This window comes from Aquarana catesbeiana, linkage group LG06, assembly GCF_042186555.1.
Source record: "Aquarana catesbeiana isolate 2022-GZ linkage group LG06, ASM4218655v1, whole genome shotgun sequence".
Classification (NCBI taxonomy): Eukaryota; Metazoa; Chordata; class Amphibia; order Anura; family Ranidae; genus Aquarana; species Aquarana catesbeiana.
Genome location: NC_133329.1, coordinates 300,537,888 through 300,558,850, shown reverse-complemented (window position 1 = coordinate 300,558,850; position 20,963 = coordinate 300,537,888). Strand labels below are relative to the sequence as shown.

Sequence of the window (20,963 nt, the reverse complement as noted above, 5' to 3'; positions counted from 1 at the left end):
GATGGGATGATGGGAACTCCGACAGGATGACAGGTACTCAGATGGGATGATAGGAACTCCGACGGGATGACAGGTACTCAGACGGGATGGATGACAGGTACTCAGATGGGATGGATGGATGACAGGTTACTCAGATGGAATGGATTGATGACAGGTACTATGATGAGCTCAGACAGGTACTCGGATGGAATGATGACAGGTCCTCTTTATTCAGGGGGCAATCTAGGCACAGTATTTTCACAGTAATGTGTAACTCACTGTTAACCGCGATCTCCTCCTCACACTGGATCGGTGTGTGAGGAGGAGAACCCAGTAACAGCCGTTAACCGCAGTGTGTTTACATTTGTGACCGGCTGTGATTCCTGATCAGGAAGGGGCTTTGTCCGAGGGACAAGTCCCAACCCCGATCGCTGAAATTGAGCTTTCCCCCAGGGGCGCGCACGTGGATCTGCATAGTGACTAGCTGTGATTGAACACAGCCGGTCACGCTGGTAAAGAGCCAATTACATTGGGACACGCCCAATCCCCGATCACTGCACTGGGGGCCCCCGGCGAGAAGCGGAGGATGACATATGATGCCCGCCCAGGCTGGGAAAGCCCTCCTACGGACGTCACATGACTATATGCCGGTATTGAAGTGGTTACTACACTTTATAAACTTTACTTTATTCTAAATGACCCTTTATTCTAAATGGCCTTTTTTACTTTGTTAGTAGAACTACCATATATCTGAGACAGTACATTGTATTGGTTTAACTATGATGTTATCACTACATGTTTTAAAGACTTAATCCAACCTCTAAAGTAACGTCAAAGGCTCCGAGTTTTTTTTCGCTTTACACATTGGGCACAATAAAATACACATTCCCCGGTAAACTATTTGTTAAAATCCTTACCCCAGCACTTGCAGTTTACTGTGCTGCTTCCCTAAATGTCCAGTCTTCAGAGGAAAGAGTTCATGGTGGACAGTGTAGTCTCACGTCAGTCTATTCGCTTGGAGCATGAAGGGGAGAGGAGGAGGGGAGTGCCTTTCCATTCTAGGCTATGGGACATTTCCATTGATGCACACAGTGCAGGAAGAACCAACTCTAGTCCCTGCATGCAAAACAAAAACTTTGGGCAGCAGTCATGGCATCAGCTTAAACTACATAGGCAAGGATTAAAATATAAAGACGCTGCATACTTACTAAGTGATTAAACCAGCCGCTGAAAGTTCTTTAAAAAAAAACGAGGGTTTAAAAGAGAAGTATGTTTTTTTTTTTTTTATTCATACTTACCTCGATGGATGGAGCATCAGACCGATGCTGCAGCTGTCCCCCGCAGTCTCTGCACTGAGAATCGAGCCACCAAACATCGCCGATGGCTCGGTTTGTCACAGATCCCCAAGAGGAAAGCTGCTGATTGTCAGTCAGCATCTCTCCTCTCTGATCCTCCACAGTCACTGGAGCGCTGAGCTGTGGAGGGGTGGGGAGAGGCCATCTCAGCAGCTCGCTGAGACGCTGGGACTGCCATCAATCAAGGCAACTGGCGGATCCAGACTTGGAAGTCGGGATGATACACTGCCTCGAGTGACATCAGCAGAGAGCGGACCCCAGACTGTTCTCCTCTGAAAACGTGTCACAGGAGTGCAAAACAAATTGCACTTTGTGTTCCATAGGAGAAGCTCAGCCTAAAAAGCTCAGGCTGGACTTCTCCTTTAATATCACAATAAAAAAGATTCCATGCAGTAGATCATCAGCATGTATCAAAAAGTTCCTTTTAAATGGAGTTCTCCTTTAGGATGGGTTCACACTATTGCAAATTGGATGCGTGATCCAATTCGCAATAGCAAGAGATTGTGATTGGCTCTCTATGGAGCCGGTTCACATATCTTCAATGCGGCTCCGGTGCGAATTTGCACAGGAGCCCTGTGTGTCTTTTGGTCCGTCTCAGGTCCGAATTCAGCCAAAAATTGGGGCTGAAATCGGATCTGAAAAGATGAACCAGGACGCACAGGACCCCTCCTGGGAGCCGCATCAGTATTAGGTGTGAACCGAGCCTAAACCTAGTTTTGGAGTCGAATATGCATTGAGTTAATGAATTGGTTAAATATCACACCTGCTGTAAATATTTTTCATAAGCACCTATCATTAAAACCGCTATTACCCATCAGGAGGTAAGCTAAGGTCGGCTAGAGCTTTTCTTTGTCTTCTCTCCATTCTTTTTTTGTGTATCGTTTATGCTGCAAACTATTATTACTGTTTTAAATTACTTGCAGTTAGTCAGAATTATAGTCTACACTGCAGAGTTATATACTTAAACAATTCTGTTTTATTTTATGTTTAATGCAAATGTGCGGTTATCATTGATTTTGGCAGCCCAGTGCATAGGCATATGACTAATGCCGCGTACACACGGTCGGACTTTTCGTCTACAAAAGTCCGACAGCCTGTCCGACAGACTTCCGGCGGACTTTCGGCGGACTTGCAGCAGACTTTCTAACGAACGGACTTGCCTACACACGACCACACAAAAGTCCGACGGATTCGTACGTGATGACGTACACCGGACTAAAATAAGGAAGTTCATAGCCAGTAGCCAATAGCTGCCCTAGCATGGGTTTTTGTCCGTCGGACTAGCACACAGACGAGCGGATTTCGGGGTCCGTCGTAGTTACGACGTAAAGATTTGAAGCATGTTTCAAATCTAAAGTCCGTCGGATTTGAGGCTGAAAAAGTCTGCTGAAAGTCCGGAGAAGCCCACACACGATCGGATTACCAGCCAGCTTTAGTCCGTCGGCGTCCGTTGGACTTTTGTAGACGAAAAGTCCGACCGTGTGTACGCGGCATAATACTTTCCTTAGTATTATACTTTACAGCTAGATCGGCTAATGAGTTGCTAAGCTGCATTAGTTTATTTATTTATTTTAAATCAGGGTTCACATATAAATTGTTTAGCAGTTTAGGCAAAGCCACATCTATTAACATATAATATTAAAGTGTATTTGAAGGAAAAACTTTGTATTTATTTTTAATAGTTTTGCCTTCAAATACAAACCATAGTTATACAAACATAGGTTTATATAACTCTGTATGGGTTTTTACTGCTGTCCGTGTCCCTGAGATTTTCGTATTTTTTATTTGTCCCACATGGGACCACTGTCCTTGGGCTTGATAGTAAGGATAAATCCCAAATGTTTGAGTTGTCCCCAAAACAGAAACAGATAGGAAACCCTCAAATGGGAACATTGATTCATTGACAGTGGTGTACTTTGGGAGGAATTCATCTTACATCCTGATGTGTCTAGTGGAGAAAACGTTAAGAGAAATCTCCACAATGGGACATAGATGGGGAAAAAATGTATTTAAAAAGAAACTGTTTGGGGTTTAACTATTCCCTGCTCTATCAAAACAGAAAAGGTTTTGACTTTAGGTATAATTGCATATAGTGGTAGGTGAATGGTTCGGCCCCGAGCATGAGTTCAGGCCAAACATTGGCTGTTCGCCCCGTTCGGGAACACCTGAATTTGCAGGGTGTTCAGTGGGTGTTCGCCCCGCCAAAAGCACTGCATTGCGCTGCATGCTGCACAGTGTATTCTGCGCCCTGATTGGGTAAAGCTTTATCAGCTGTTAATGGGCTTTTCCGCTGACAGCTGCATAAAAAAAAGTAGTAAAAAACCCCATACCAGGCCACATGCCCTCAACATGGGGAGGTGCTTTGAGGCGGGGGGTGCTGCTGCCCCTATCCCAAAGCACGTTGTCCCCATGTGGGACAAGGGTCTCTTCTCCACAACACTGGGCTGTGGTTGTGGGGGTCTACAGGCGGGGGGATTGTCAGAATCCAATCTGATGGATGACCGCCGAATGCTTCCCCCGCTGTTTGACAGTTCTTATATAGGTAAGGGTGGGGCCACCTGACATCGTCACCTGGTGGTACCGCCCCTTTGTGACGTCACTGACCCGGCATTCAGTGGTCCGTGATGTCGCAAGGGGGGTGACATCACCAGGTGGCCCCGCCCCTACCTATATAATAAATGTCAGATAGCGGAGGAGACATTTGGCGTTCAGCCGTCAAGGAATGTGGAACGTTTTTTTTTCTTTTTCGGGTGCGGCGGGCGACATGATTGGTGATAGATTTACATCGGAGACACTGTTTTTTTTAATTTTTTTGGTGAATGGGTAGGGGTATTATGTACTCCATACTCATTCACATGGGAGAGGGACCACCATACACTTTATATAGTCAATTACTTGCCTATAAGCCTTCAAAATGGGAACTTTTTTTCAAGTTTGGCTCTTACAGAGTTCAATGGGGTTTGCCGTTCAGGTCAGAACTTTTTCTCTGTTTAGGAGTTCTGGTGCGAACCAAACAGGGAGGTGTTCGGCACAGCTCTACTTACATAGACTTACATGGTCTTGGAATTTTTTTCAAATTACAAATTAGTTCCCATCAGGGAGTGTACATTTGCAATTCAAGCAATATACAGATGTAGGGAGAATGTACAGCTGCTCTGATCTGCTTTGTGTGCAGATTCTAATTTCTGTGAACAGCATACAAAAGTGGGATACTTTCACATTGCATACATACATAGGAAGATAGACACACTAATGACCCTCCAAATCATCCTCCTAATTTTCAGCACTCTATACAATAAAAAATTAAACAAGGATTCAAGAAGGTGGAAGTTATCGGTAAGAATGATATAGGAAAAACTGAGTAAATAAAAAAAATTATTTTTCTCAACCACCTCTGAAAAAATGTATGAATGAACCAGTTATAAGAGAAAATCTATCATCAACTCAATGGACTAATTTAAATAAACACTTTATTGCATATATCAAATATAAACTTTAAAAGGTACCACAATAACCATACACCTACAAAAATAAACATTCAACCACCTCACTCACATGCATATACATACAGTACCTTGAAAAAGTATTCATACCCATTGACATTTCCCACATTTTGTCATGTTACAACCAAAAACGTAAATGTATTTTATTGGAATTTTATGTGATAGACCAACACAAAGTGGCACATAATCGTGAAGTGGAAGGAAAATGTTTTTCACATTTTTTACAAATAAATATGTGAAAAGTGTAGCATGCATTTGTATTCAGCTCCCTTTACTCTGATACCCCTAACTAAAATCTAGTGGAACCAATTGCCTTCAGAAATCACCTAATTAGTAAATAGAGTCCACCTGTGTGCAATTTAATCTCAGTATAAACACAGCTCTTCTGTGAAGCCCTCAGAGGTTTGTTAGAGAACCTTAGTGAACAAACAGCATAATGAAGGCCAGGGAACGCACCGGGCAGGTCAGGATAAAGTTGTAGAGAAGTTTAAAGCAGGGTTAGGTTATAAAAAAGTATCCCATTCTTTGAACATCTCACAAAGCACTGTTCAATCCATCATCCGAAAATGGAAAGAGTATGGCACAACTGCAAGCCTACCAAGACATGGCCGTCCACCTAAACTGACAGACCGCACAAGAAGAGCTTTAATCAGAGAAGCAGCCAAGAGACCCATGGTAACTCTGGAGGAGCTGCAGAGATCCACAGCTCAGGTGAGAGAATCTGTCTACAAGACTATTAGTTATGCACTGCACAAATCTGGCCTTTATAGAAGAGTTGCAAGAAGAAAGCCATAAGAAGTCCCGCTTTCAGTTTGTGAGAAGCCATGTGGGGGACACAGCAAACATGTGAAAGAAGGTGCTCTGGTCAGATGAGACCAAACTTTAACTGTTTGGCCTAATAGGCTATGTGTGGTGGAAAACGACCACTGCACATCACCCTGAGCACACCATCCCCACCGTGAAACATGGTGGTGGCAGCATCATGTTCTGGGGATGTTTTTCTTCAGCAGAGACAGGGAAGCTGGTCAAAGTTGATGGGAAGATGGATGGAGCCAAATACAGGGCAATCTTAGAAGAAAACCTGTGAAAGACTTAAGACTGGGGCGGAGGTTCGCCTTCAAGCAGGACAACGACCCTAAAGAGCCAAAGCTACATGGAATGGTTTAGATCAAAGCATATTCATGTGTTAGAATGGCCCAGTCAAAGTCCAGACCTAAATCCAATTGGGAATCTGTGGCAAGACTTGAAAATTGCTGTTCACAGTCATTGTCCATCCAATCTGACAGAGCTTGAGCTATTTTGCAAAGAAGAATGGGCAAAAATTTTACTCTCTAGATGTGCAAAACTGGCAGAGACATCCCCAAAAAGACTTGCAGCTGTAATTACAGTGAAAGGTGGTTCTACAAAGTATTGACTCAGGGGGGCTGAATACAAATGCACACCACACTTTTCACATATTTATTTGTAAACAAAATTAAAAACTGTTTATCATTTTCCTTCCACTTCACAATTATGTTTGGGCAGCACAGTGGTGTAGTGGTTAGCACTCTCGCCTAGCAGTAAAAAGGGTCGCTGTTTCAAATCCCAACCACGCCACTACCTGCCTGGAGTTTGCATGTTCTCCCTGTACCTGCGTGGGTTTCTTCCGGGTACTCCAAAGACATGCTGGTAGGTTAATTGGCTTCTGTTCAAAAAAAATTGGCCCTAGTATATGAACGTGATTTGGGGACCTTGGATTGTGGGCTCCTTGAGGGTAGGGAGTGATGTATGTGCAGAGTGCTGCGTGAATTGGCGGCGCTATATGGGTACCTTAAATAAATAATAGGGATGATTGTAGACACTCACACTCACTCAGGTTGAACTGGGTGAGCTGGTGTTTTTATTCAACCTTACTAACTATGTAACTATGTAATGTGCCACTTTGTTTTGGTCTAGCACATAAAATCCCAATAAAATACATTTCCGTTTTAGGTTGTAACATGGCAAAATATGGAAGATTATGTGAAGCGTATTTAAAAAACCACACTAGTAAGGTCCAATCCATATATTGTGTGGGCACCTATGGCCAAGTATATTGAAGACAGACACTCAATCACTTAGCACTGGCGCAATGTCCATATTGTCCTTGTGGCCAAATTGGACGTTGCTACATTCCACAAGTAGACTCTCTGCTTGTAGTGCAATGAAAGATCAACACATGCATGTGTAGCATACTTATCAGTAACCAGTGGTATACAGTCTCAGATCTCAGTCCTGATATAGAGGAATGCATGTATCCATATGTTGCACATCTCGGTCCATATTAGATCACTAGATCAAGTAGTAAGTGAATTTTTCCTCTGAAACAGCCGGCCTGTGTCTGGCTAAACCGGTCAGGTCTTTTCTTTGCAGCCCACCTCCTCATCACTTGATTTGGTGATCAAAAGGGAAAGTTTTTTCTTTTCTGCTTGTTGGCAAATTGTGAGTTGTTTGATTTGTGAAGATTAGACAAATGCTTTTTTTCAGGATTGTAAAAAAATAAATAAAAATTCTGCCCCTGAGGCCCCTGCGTATGCTTTTTGTCCATAGGGTGATTTTTTAGTCCAGTGCTTTGTAAGGGTAAACCTGAAGTCACTTTAGACATAAGATCATCATGTAGAAGCCCTTAGGTCTGCCTTAGTGGATCCCCTTGGTAATTCCACCATTGTTCCCAGAGAAAAACTGCCTTCATTTTGTGTGTGTGTGGAAGAAGAACAGATTATTACAGAAGAACTGTCTATTTCAGATCATACCTCTAGGTCACAGACCTACATTTTCCTTGTAACCTGTTAAGCAACTGGCTTGTTTTTCTTCCTTAACTCCAATAATCTCATATATACCCTACACTGTCAGGTTATTACTCTGTTCACTCAGCTGAAAACTAAGTTACTGAAGTAACTGATAGATTTTACGTTTTTAAGTCTCAGGGCAATTATACACTTCTCTTTCTCCTTGACCCTTTGGATGCCTCTGATATCATATATGTCTGTGAGATTATGATTGAGACTGAAGAATGCTCTTGGTTTCTCCTTTTATTTACTGCATAGAAACATAGAAGTATTGGAAACTTTTCTATTTTTTTTTTTTTTTTTTTAATAATAGATTTTTGTTTATTCCAAGCATGTTTGAATCCACTTACCGTTGACTCACTAGTGCTGCTGGATGTCTGTTCCAACATCAACGTTTGGTAAAATAATATGCTCTAAGAATAGTCTATGACTTAACCCCCCTGGCGGTATTCCTGAGTGTGGCTCGGAGTGAATTTTCAGTACCAAAAGCGGTAACCCCGAGCCATACTCGGGATCGCATTGCAGGATCCAGGCAAAGTTACTTACCTTTTCCCCTGGATCCTGCGATGTCTCCCTGCTGTGTGTGCGAGCTGTCTCCTCCGCTCGATCTATCAGAGTGCCGGGCTCCGTTCCCTGCGAGTGTCGAGATGCACGGGGACAGACCATGGCGCCAAATTCAAAAAGTGAAAAACACACAATACATACAGTACACTGTAATCTTACAGATTACATTACTGTATCAAATTATTTCACATCCCATTTGTCCCTAATGCTTTGTCCAGTGTCCTGCATGCAGTTTTATATTATATATACTGTTCTTTCTGCCTGGAAACTTGAGATTGTCCATAGCAACCAAAAAGTGTCCCTTTACGTCAAAAGTGGTTTTAGACCAGCTAGAATTTGTTATAATTATTTATAGTTATTTATTATATTATAATTTATGAGGTTGTGTTTCAAACTTTATCATACCGGAGATGTCTACTAGACTCTTGTTTGGACAGATTTAAGTAAGTTATTCCTAAGAATTACAGGCCTACAATATAAAACGCCAAATTTCTATGCAAAACATTGTACTGCTTTGAGCATCAAAAAGAAAATGGTCAGGTTTTATAACCACTGAACAAAATAGGTAAAAACAATTAGGTCAATATACATAAACTATTGTCAAAGCCAGTTACAAAACAGCTGGACAGTAATATAGGATAACTCCTTAGTGCACACTGTGTAGGCATTATAGCACCAGTAGCAAAACCCCACTGGTACAAGAAACATCAGAGATACGGTATATCCAAAGTAATCCATAGAAGCAGAATATGGCAGTGACCTGATTTAGGTAGAAGATAAGTAAAATCCTATGTAGTGCTACCAAAATTGCAGAGAAGAAAGGAAAGAGAAAGAAAAAAATATGGGAGAGAGAGAAAGGAGAAAAAAAGATGGGGAGGGGAGGAGGAAGAGGGAGCCCCCTTTCACTGCAAGCTATGCAACCCAGAGATTCAGGACACAAACGATACAAACTCAGCGGAGTATCGAAAATATGACCACACAGTCTACATATGCCTCCTATCCTAGCCTCTTCCCATGCGATCATTCATTCCATATTACTGATATTTTCCAGCTCGCATGCCCACTCAGCCAGGGAGGATCAGTCCCGCGCAAGTGTCTTGCTATCACCGACCTAGCTGCTGTAAGAAAATGTCTACTTAAACTTTTTTTTTTTTATCTGTTGAGCTGGGTAGCAGGGACAGTATAGTGATTGGGGTGTGTTAGGGTAGGAATCCCCTACTAATTTTCTATAAAGCTGCAGGATCTTGTCCCAGAAAGGGACTATTCGCAGACTTGTGCCCCAGATATGGGATAGAGTACCTGGGGCCTGCATACACAGCCAACAAGTATCTGGTACAGCCAGGTTTATCTTATGTAAGATAGTCGGGCAACAATACCATCTAGACAGTATCTTGTAGTTACATTCCTGGGCAATTGAGGATATAGAAGTCTTGTCGGAAAGAGAGAGTATCTTGTCCCAGTTTGCATCAAGACGAATCAGGTTCGGTATTAACGATTTGCCATAACGATTTGCTATAATTTTAGAATGTAGATGAATATCAATATTGGTGAGCGAGATAGGACGGTAGCTACCACATGAGGACAAATCTTTTCCCGGTTCAGGCAAGACAGAAATGTGTGCAGCTAGAGCCTGAGGTGGAAAAGGACAGGCAGGTGAAACAGCATTGAATGTCAGAACCAGAATCGGAAAAAAAAGGTCTCAGAAAGACTTATAGAATTGTGCTGTAAAACCAACTGGGCCTGGGCTTTTATGGAGTTTCAGGGCTACGATAGCTTGTGATACCTCTTCTTCCAAAAAAGGCTTTTCTAATTCTTCTACTTGTGCCTGGGGAATAGTTGGAAGAGCTGTTTTAGAGATATAGTCTGCAATTTTAGTCATAAAGTCATCACAGTGGATATTAGGGGGGCTAGTTGTACAGAGTGTCAAAAAAAGAACAAAAAAGCTCATTAATGGTTTTAGGGCGGTGAGTGACTGTTTCTTTTTGGGTCCTTGAGTTTTGCGATTGTGGTGAGACAACTTGTAGAGTGTAGGGCCCTGGCCAGTAATTTTCCTGGTTTATTACCCTCAGCATAGAAGAGTTTTCGAAAACCAGTCCCTATGATCCAAAAGTTGGAGAAGTTTGAGCCTGGTTTCAGATAGTTGAAGCATAACTACTTGGGACTATTGTTGTTTATGGGACTTCTCCAGTCGGGCTATACACGCAGTGAAGGCACGTATTTGGGTTTGGTAGTCTTTTTTAAGTCTAGAGCCGTGTTTAAGGACCATGCCTCATAGAACAATGTTCATCTAGAAGTAAAGAGTCGTTTAGCCTCCAAGTCCACTCTTGTTGAGAAAGGTCTGGGAGAGACAGGGACAAGAATACTGGGAGTGGTTTAACTAATATTCGTTTTTAACTTTGCTTTCTACTAGTTTGAGGTCATGTCCACGTGTTCTTGATCTTCACTGTTGAAAATATATTGTTTGTTAGCTTATTGGTAATCTGTAAGGATTTATTGTGTGGCCCTTTTAAATGAGAAGTCCAGCCTAAGCTCGTTTGGCTGGGCTTCTCCTATGGGTCACAGGAGTGCAATTAGTTTTGCACTCCTGTGACCCGTTTTCAGCAGAGAGTAGACTGAAGTCCGCTCTCTGCTGATGTCACAGGAATCAGTCCAGGCACCGCTTCATCGCAACCATAAAGACTGGATCCGCCAGGTGCTTGGACTGACACCCGTCTCAGACTCTCGGCGAGCCGCTGAGAGCCTGAGACGGCCGCTCCCCGCCAAGCTCAGGGCTGTAGTAAGCTTGGAAGAGCAGAGTGGAGAGATGCTGATTGACAGTCAGCAGCTCTCTGGTCATGGAGCTGTGAGAACTGAGCCATCTGCGATGTTCGATCACTCGGTTCTCAGTGTAGAGGCGCTGGAGGACAGATGTGGCATTGGACCGATGCTGCATCCACCTAGGTAAGTATAATAGGGGAAAAGACCCAAACCCATACTTATCTTTTAAGTACTTGAACCATATTTCATATTATTGTGGTAAAGTTTGCACACACGTGTATAATTTTATAACGTTGACATTTTAATATATTTGCTCTGCCATATTACTTGCCATATACATTGTAATTTGTCTTTCTCTAAAATGTCATTGCACAGCTGGTGATGAGTAAGATTTTTTTAAATTTTTTTTTTTACTGTTGTCTGATTTAAAGTCCTGTAATGCTGGTTATAGGCAGGCATGTACTGGCCATCGGGACTACAGGGAGTTTCCCGGTGGGCCGATGGCTCAGTGGGCCGGTTTCAGTGACAGCCAGTGGCGTCACTAGTGGTGGCTTTTGGGGCTATAGCCCCGAATCTGGGTCCCATAGCCCTAGTCCCAGAGGTCCCCAACCACAGAGCCGCGGCCCACCACCGAGCCATGGCCACTCTGCAGCCATGCAGCGGGCAGCATGGGAGAGCCGGAGAGCGAGTGGGCAGGCAGCATGGGAGAGCCGGAGAGCGAGCGGGCAGGCAGCACGGGAGAGCCAGGCCGGCGAGAGAGCAGAGAGATGACATCATCTCCCATCACTCGCCCTGCATCACCGCTGTTCCGCCCTTACTGTGCAGCCACGGGCAGTAGAGAGATTACATCATCTCTCACTGCCTGCCCTCTCTCTGGGGACCCTGATGTAAGAAGTGGCTCTCTGGGGACCCAGATGTAAGAAGTGGCTCTCTGGGGACCCAGATGTAAGGGGGGGCTCTCTGGGGACCCTAAAGTAAGGCAGAGGCTCTCTGGTGACCCTGATGTAAAAGGGTGTCTCTCTGGGAACCCTGATGTAAGTGGGGGGTTCTCTGGGGACTCTGAAAAAAAAGCCATTTATACTTATAGTGGAATGTTTTTACCTATTTTTTTTTTGCGTAATTGCGTATAGTTTATATACTGTTTTGCGTGTGTTTGCAAAATTAAAGTGGGCCGGTCTGGATGAAATCCAGGGCCACATTTTTGTCCCAGTCCAGCCCTGGTTATAGGTGCTGGAAGTTGTAATAGGATAATCTACTGGAAACCCAATCCCAAATTGGGAACCTTAAAGTGTATTTTAACATTTACAGCCAAATTGGGATAATGCCTACTTTGTATTTGTCACAAGTCCCGTTTCACATAAGCATAACTTAAAAAAAAAAAAAAAAATCCAGTTTACCTTTTTTAGATGCTGTATTCTGCATGCTCTAGCAAGAAAAAATCCTACTAGTTCTCTTTGTTTATGAGGGGGTGGGCAGCTGTGTTTGCCATAATTAACCCAGTCTGTACTTTGCAGGCAGATCTTCATTATCAATTGTAACTTGATTTGAACACTGTCTGTCCTAACAACGTGTTAAAGGTTTAGGGCCTGGGCTTCTTGAATTGTATATTAGGACTGGTTCACACTGGTGCAGCTGCGGTTTCATCTGATTGCCAATGCAATTATGTAGTGCAACTGCAGTGCGACTTGGTGCATTTTTATGTGTTTTTGATGCAATTTTCATACTGGTGCAATTTCTGCAGGGGGAGGGCGGAGGTTGGGAAAAAAAAAAGTTGGGGAAAAAAAAACACACTTGAATCACATTAAAAACACATGTAAATTTTGACGTGTTTCCATTGAAATCCATTAGGCAAAAAATGCGTCAAAGTAGCACAGGTACCTTCCCTAAAGTCTTATTGCAGGTGCATTGCATTGATGTGGACAGGCACCACTGAAAGCCAGACTCACTCTGACATTGTTCAAAAAAACATTGCAGTCAGCCATGACAAATTTAAAAAAAAAAAAAACTTTTTTTATGCATGTTGTGTGAATGGGAACACATAACAAACATATAGTGGGGTTTTACCAATTGTCACTGCAACCATGGAAATATGCTTTAAGTAACTTTGAACTGAATGTTATATTTTTAAAAAATGCATGGGTCTCCTTTGTAGAAAATGCCAATTAAACAGGATGGAACTAATTAGTACAAGTCTAGGTATAAAAATGGATGTTACTAATTTATTAATCACTGGTCCATTGTTTATACATCTTTTTCTTCATATAGTGGGATTTCACTGCTCATCCTCAAGCAGCAAAGTCTTACTTCTCTAAAACTCCAGTCACTAAAAGAGATCAGCGCGGGTAATGTGTATATCACTGATAACCACAACCTCTGCTACTACAATACCATCAACTGGACTTCACTGTTCAGGACAACCAGCCAGAAAACCACCATCCGGGACAACAAAAAACCTGAAAACTGCAGTGAGTATCAAAACAACTAAGTTCCAGTAGTGCTTCCATGGTTATGCTGTATAAGTAGAAAAAAAAAGAAATCCAAGACTAGATTTTTAAAAAAGCAGAGTTCTGCTTTAAAGTGAATTTACTAAAGCCAAATAGGTATGTACTTTTTGCACAGGAATTTCCCCCTAGCTTAGTGCATGTGGTCAAAAGCATAACTAATCACGTGTATGAAAAATTAAAAAAAAGTGTTTTTGCTTGTTAGGATTGGATGATCAGCACAATTTCACCTTATTTATTAAGCTAATATAAAAACTCTCCTGCATGGTGAACAACCTAGTTGCTCTTAGTAAATCAACACTGATGGAACCAAAACGAATGGCTTCCTTCAAGCGGGGGTCCACCTATCTATCGTTTTTTTTTTTTGGAGTTCATTCACAAACTTTTTTTCTCATGATTATCTACTCACATGTTCTGTGTAATAAGTCCGCCTGTGTCCGATTTCGTTGTAAAGAATAACTTATAAAATTCACTGAAGGCGGTTTCCATCTTCATTGTGGGCATTTGAAGCCCACAAGCATGTATTTCCTGGATGCTGTGAATGCTGTGCTCCCAGCATTCACCGAGATGTTGTGATGACGCTGTTGCACAATGCATGCTGGGAAGCCTGAGACTAGCTCCCAGGGGACTGTGGGAGGTCTGGGAGAGGCTAGAAACACGCCTACTCCCATGGGAGGAAAACCAGGAAGTGCTAAGAAGATTAGAAAAAAAAGGTAATTACGGCGATCTAAATTTTTTTACACAGCATGTCAGCATCTAGGCAAGGAAGAGAATGCATAGAGATAATGTTCAAAATTTGGGTGGAACCCCGCTTTCAGTGCACCAACATATACCAACCAATCAGAATTCACCTTGTACTGGACTTATTTCAGCAAAGTGAAATCAAATTGATTGCACAATAAAGAATTAAATAAAAGCTGCTTGCTATGGTGGCACATCTGCGGGCTTGATCCTGAGCTGCTCTGCCAGCGTCCATAGACACAGACAATGAGGATTGGCCCTGCCCCCCACTCCTTCATCACAGGATTTGACTGAAAGCAGTGGGAGCCACAACATTGATTGTCTTTAGCATTCCAAAGAAAGTCGTATCCACTGCACACAATAGCCGTGGAATTTTATAATCAAACTTTGACTATTATGTAGGCTATATGAAAGTGTAGTTCCTATACTAGTGGTAACAATGAGGTTGATTTACTAAAGGCAAATAGATTGCACTTTGAGTGCAGCTGCTCCAGAGCTTAGTAAATCAGGTAAAGCTTTACTTTGCAAAGAATACCCAATCACATGCAAGGAAAATGTAAAAAACAGCATTTTTGCTTGCACAAGATTGGATGATGGAAGTCAGTAGAGCTTCTGCTCATATACTAAGCTCTGGAGCAAATGTCTATTTGCCTTTAGTAAATCAACTCCAATGTCTCCACCACAGTATACTATGGGGTCTATTTTTAAAAATAATTTGCTGGACAAATGTCATGAGCCGATTATTTTTCCTATGATTGTCAGCTCCATCTAGTGGCCAATGTGCGACATTTTACTGGCTGAGATATTTCAGGAAAAATGCTGCATTACAGCCACTAGGTGGAACTGACAATCATAGAAAATTTACATATTAAAACAGAAATCCAGGCTAGGCCTAACTAGTCTCACAAATACACCTCCCATCCCCAACAGCTATGCTCACAAACCTGTGCAAAAAAACAGTGTATACTTATTTACTTTCAGCCTGCTCCAGTCCAGTCATGTGATCTGGCACCCCTGTGTCAGTCAGCAGTGGCTGCAGGGGAGAGGAGGGAGCATCGACAATGGGGGGGCATAGGAGCCTATACATGATGTCACCGCTCTAGGCTTTACCAGCACTTGTCAAATGCTCTCTCCTCTCAACTGCAGCTGCTGCTGCGATGGCTAAAAATAAATAATATACATCTTTCTTACAGAATTTCATCAGCATAGGATTTAGGAGGAGGGAAGGGACATTTTTAAACATTAATTAGATTTAGCCTGAATTTCTACTTTAGGCAAAACATGGCCAGAATTTGTGACAGCTGGACGAATGCTTGTGACATTCATCTAGTGGATCGTCCAGAAGTGAACCTACAAAATTTTAATATAAATTCAGCTATCTGCCCACACTAGTACAGTACTGAGATATCAACAAATATACATTGACAATTTCAAATATAATGCAGGAATAAAATATCTAATAACAGTGGTTAGGCTTACTCTTTAACTTCCAGCCTATATTTTCTTTAACAGCAAAAGGTCTTTTTCTACATAGTGTATTTAAATCTAGCCTTTCATCTGTATTATACTGCTAACTTCATAGCATCCTGTGGGAAAACACAGCAGTATATAGCCCTACTTATTAACTTCCAACCTATATTTTCTTTAACAGCAAAAAATCGTAATATATATTACAGTATATATTTAATGCTAACCCTTTATCTATATTATATATGCTTGTACTTTAAGTGAATAGTACATTATCTTCATTAGTTAAGCCTGCATCCAATATTTTTTTTTTAAGTATGTGGTTTAAAAGCGCGTGGGACTTAATGGCCAAGACACGGCTTACTTCATGGCATCCTGGGAGTAAACAAAGCATGTAGGGTGGCATGTAGAATCTTCCAGTTCATTAGGCTAATTAATCTCTAGAGCCTAATTGGTGTATTTTCTCATACACTTCTAAGTTTAATTTACAGTGTAATGGTTGTTGTTGTTACAGTCTTAAGACTCAAGATGCATCCTAATAACCCTTCTCACATACGAATCCATGGTTTTCTAACCAGTAATCTAGCAAAGGATGATTCTTTTGTTTATCTTTTAGCTGCTGAAGGAATGATGTGTCATCCTCTTTGTTCTGCTGTTGGTTGTTGGGGACCTGGGTCAGATCAGTGCCTGTCCTGCAAATATTTCAGTCGAAGCAAATCGTGTGTTAGATCCTGCAACCTTCGCTCTGGGTAAGTAATGCTGAAACCAAATAAAGCTATGAGCATAGGTTAAGATGACTATTTAATAAAATACCTGCATACAGTACTTAGAATCATGATTAGCGCAATAGGGGAGATTTACTAAAACTGGAGCATGCAAAATCTGGTGCAGCTCTGCCCAGAAACCAATTAGCTTCCAGGTATTTTTGTAAAAGCTTAATTGAACAAGTTGAAGTTAGAAGCTGATTGGCTACCGTGCACAGTTGCACCAAATTCTGAATGCTCCAGTCTTAGTAAATCCCCCCCCCCCCCCCCCAATGTATCTGCCCTGTTTTATATACGTACACCCAAAAGTTACTTTAGACCTTGTATTCACATCTTTCAGTGTCTGGGTATGCAGATTACCAAGGAACTGATGAACCTTTTGAACCCATGGCCGTGGCTCACAAGTCCACATTCATGGCTCTTAATCCTCTGAAGCATCTTGTCATTTTGAACTGCAGGCAGATGTAACACACAAATTAATACATTTCTGTATTTACCTTAAATGGGTTATTTCACACCAATACTACCTAAAAAAACTGATGAACAAATAATTGGTTGTGGAAAATACAGCCAGATGATGGCACCAATCCCCAAATTAACATAAAAGCAATAGGGAGGTGGGGTGGGGATTTTTGTAGGTGCAGAAATATCATCAAATATATTCAATCAAAAAAAGTTTATTTCTGGTTTTGAGAAGCAAAACAGAAAATATGTACATAAAAACAAAGGACACAGGCATGTACAGTACTATTGTTATGATGTTAAACAGGACAGCACGATAACAAATCCTGACATGTTTTGCCCATAGATCGGGCTTCTTCAGGGGGGCTGTCTTTATGGAGGTACAGGCCTTCTGTGTCTCCACTCCCAGGGCGGTGCTTCTAGCCCAATTCACCCGAAGCAACGGGGGCAAAGTTCCTATCACAATCCCCCCCAAAAAAGGCTGACAATGCAAGTCAAAACCACAGGCGACTAGGGGTCACAGAGGGAACAAAAGGACCAGAATATAGACCCAAAGGAAACTTGAAGCCAAGGGTACTGTACATGCCTGTGTCCTTTGTTTTTATGTACATATTTTCTGTTTTGATTCTCAAAACCAGAAATAAATCCCCACCTCCCTATTGCTTCTACCTCAAAAAACTGCTAGCACCATAATAAATCAAAGTTCACTCAAAATAATAAAAGAACATGTGCCCTGCTACTTTGAATAATCAATTAGATTAAATAACACAATATATACATCATTATAAGATGAAACAATCAGCGCCACAAGTAAAAAATATTGTGATGTTTAAATAAGATAACCTAATAATAAACGTGCACAGCTGCTAAACATTCCAAGTGGTACACCACACTAATTTCAAAATGGATAGTAAATAATAAATGTAGCGCTATGTGTAAAATTATAAATATAAAGTGCCAATCTCTAAAATAAATAAATCCTACATATAAATGAATAGTCCATAAAATGAAAAAATAAAGAAATAAAACATGAAAAAAACTCTTCTTGTGATCAGTGTATCCACACAATTCCACCACAGTGATTGTTCGTCCTCACAAGGAGTGCACACCACCACCAGTAAAAATGCACGCTCACCTCCCAGATGAGTCAAAACTCATATGCGGATCTCCCCACAAGCTCTTTGCTCTCACTTCCTCTTCCCAATCAATGGTGGGTAATCCAGATGGCTCTTTTCTTAATGGTAACTCAGCTCATTAATATCCAAAGAAGCAGATCATCTCCCAGCTTGGCTCAAGATTCCATGAGTTTAGGACATGTAAATAATAAGTATAGAGACCATAGTGTTCTCCGTAGACAAATTTATTCAAAGCCCCCAAATAGACAAGTTGCACTTACAAAATAAAAACTTTAAAATCACATAAAAACCTCCAGAGTAGCACCACTGTGTCCACATACACAGTAGCATGATGGCCACTTCTAATGGACCGCAATAGTTACCTTTCCATTAGAAGTGGCCATCATCCGGCATGGATAAGGAACATCCCGAAGGGACAGATATTGCGGATCTGACGGAACTGTACACAGATGGAGGATTATTTCGTACAAGCTAATGTCCTTAAAGAAAAATTTATACAGAAAGGTTATAGTAACAATAATCTCACGGAAATAATTCAGGAGGTGGCGGAGATCCCTAGGGATCAATGCCTGAAGAAAAAAGAACCTCAAACATGTGACAACCAACATCAACTGAGCTTTATTTCAGGTTTCCACTGCCAGTATAGGGAAATTGAGAGTATTTATAGGAAATACTGGCATATTCTCTGTAAAGATAGACACTTAGGGGAAATATTACCAGAACAACCGAAGTTCATTTATAGGAGGGCACCGAATTTCGGTGACAAGATAGTCAAAAAAATTTTGGATCCACCAGACCAAAGGTTCCTGAAAATAGACCTTAGGGGCTTCTATTGCTGTAGGAAATGCATTTGCTGCAGAACAGTGAAAACCAGTAATAGAGGAGTGACAAGTGTCACTAATAGAGATGGAGAGACATTTGAAATAAGGGAATTCAGCACTTGCAATTCTTCTCATGTGGTGTACTTGATGTGGTCCCCATGTGGCCTATTCTACATGGGAAGAACCAAGAGGCAATTGAAGGTTCGTATAAGAGAACATCTGGCTAATATTAAAAATGGTTATAAATACCACAGTGTCTCATTACATTTTAAGGAAAAGCATCAACAGGACCCCTCCTTGCTACAGTTTTGTGGCATTGATGTTGTACATCCATCCTGGAGAGGATCCAATAGGATTAGGGATCTGTCACGGAGAGAAACTGAATGGATCTTCCTTTTCAAATGTCTGGCCCCTAGGGGGCTGAACATCGAACTGGATTTGAACTGTTTCATCAATGATTTTTAAAAGACTAGTGGCCTTAACAGAAATTAGGGGGTGACGGTGTCTTTATTTGACTCCATGGTACCCACCCGGTATAGATTGTAGCTCCATTTTGTATATTAGAGAATTTACCGTTTAGTTACATAGCACTGTCACTTTAATAGGGGGTATTCTACACCCCATTGGAGAGTGTCTGGTTAATGCACATTTTTGCAGATTTATCCCCTATCCCCCATTTTTATTATAGGTTATGTACATAGTGAATGATAAACAAAAAACCCATTCTGCTGAGAGTTTATACTAATGATCATGACCTTATCGTCTGTGGAGTGTATGTTTAAATATATGATTTGCGAGTGACGGAAGGATATTTAATTATATAGCTGAAATGATTGACAGAATTAGTCTTAAATAGAGGGGGAGATAATGATTGGGCTGTGGCTAGCACCTACCAGTGGTTGTTTAAGTATGCCTAAGCAAATTCTATACCCCAGGTTATATACATTGTCACGCAGTAATCATTAGATAGGGTGTGCTCTGTACATATGTCTGAATAGAATCGTATATTTATATAGATGTATATATTAGGGACCACCAATCTTTGTAGCTAATGACTTAGATTTTATAGGGTAGGGGAATTCCAGCCATCCATATGCATGTGTTTTTTTTAAAAAAAACATTTTTTTTTAAATATTTTTTTTAAAAACAATTTTAAAACAAATTTTAAAATATGTCAAAATATTGATATTTTAGATTATTTCCATTTTTAATTTCTAATTTTATATGTGATTTATGATATTTGATTCATTACTGTAATCAAGAGTTACTTTTAAGCAATGTGTACTCCTTTTTCTAAAGCAATTAAATGTTATATTTTTTAATATGCAGGGTCTAATAAATAGACTATGGGAATACAGGAGGTATATAGGAAATTGTTATTAGTTTAAATAAAGCTAGTGTATAGTATTAGTTGCATAACTGTATTTGTAGTCTGAAGACTATCAGTCACCTACAATGTACTACACGGGTTTCAATGTCTATTGTCTCCCAGAAATGGGGATATTGCGATCGCGGGGACACGAGTAGTGCGCAGGTGTGCCGGACGAACAGTGCGCAGGCGCGCCGAACAATTCCCTATCAGCTGATGATAGGAGGATATATAAGGGATGATTGTCATCCTGAGCGGCCTATCCCATGAGTAAGTCACTGTTGTGACGAAACATGTCGGGGCGTGGCCGTGTGATGGTGAGCACCAGAAACAAGTGACGCGTTCTAGCTTACCAGGAAGAGGGATCTGTCAGAGCGGCCTATCTAGCGAGGAGTAGGTGAGAAAAGCGAGCAGACGCCTGCACACCTCGGGTCCGCCATGACCGCAAACCCTAACGTTCATATCCAAGTGTTTGCTGTGCTGTGCATTGGAGTTCAGTGTGCTGTGGAAGTTTTACTCTGCGTTTTTGAATTTTGAAAGTGTGAGTTTAATCATTGAGGATTTATGTGTGTTTTTTTATTAAACTGGTTATACAAATTACACTATTGGAGCACTTTTTTTATTTACATGTAGAATTACATGTGCATTCCTGCACTTATATTTGGATGTTTGATTTGTCGCTGTGACCCTTCCTGTTTGGGTACAAAAAGCACTGTAGCCTTACACGCAAGTGTGGG

The 20,963-nt window shown here is 41.3% G+C and overlaps 1 protein-coding gene across 2 annotated transcripts in view; it reads left to right on the top strand.

Annotated features, from left to right (window-relative positions):
• The window catches only part of ERBB4 (erb-b2 receptor tyrosine kinase 4), a 1,370,802-nt gene that overhangs the window by 1,015,902 nt on the left and 333,937 nt on the right, over window positions 1-20,963 (top strand). For both annotated transcript variants that reach the window (XM_073633560.1, XM_073633559.1), the window contains exons 12-13: window positions 13,231-13,430; window positions 16,291-16,423. In XM_073633560.1, coding sequence (XP_073489661.1) covers window positions 13,231-13,430; window positions 16,291-16,423 — 333 coding nt within the window. The remainder of the gene's footprint in view (window positions 1-13,230; window positions 13,431-16,290; window positions 16,424-20,963) is intronic.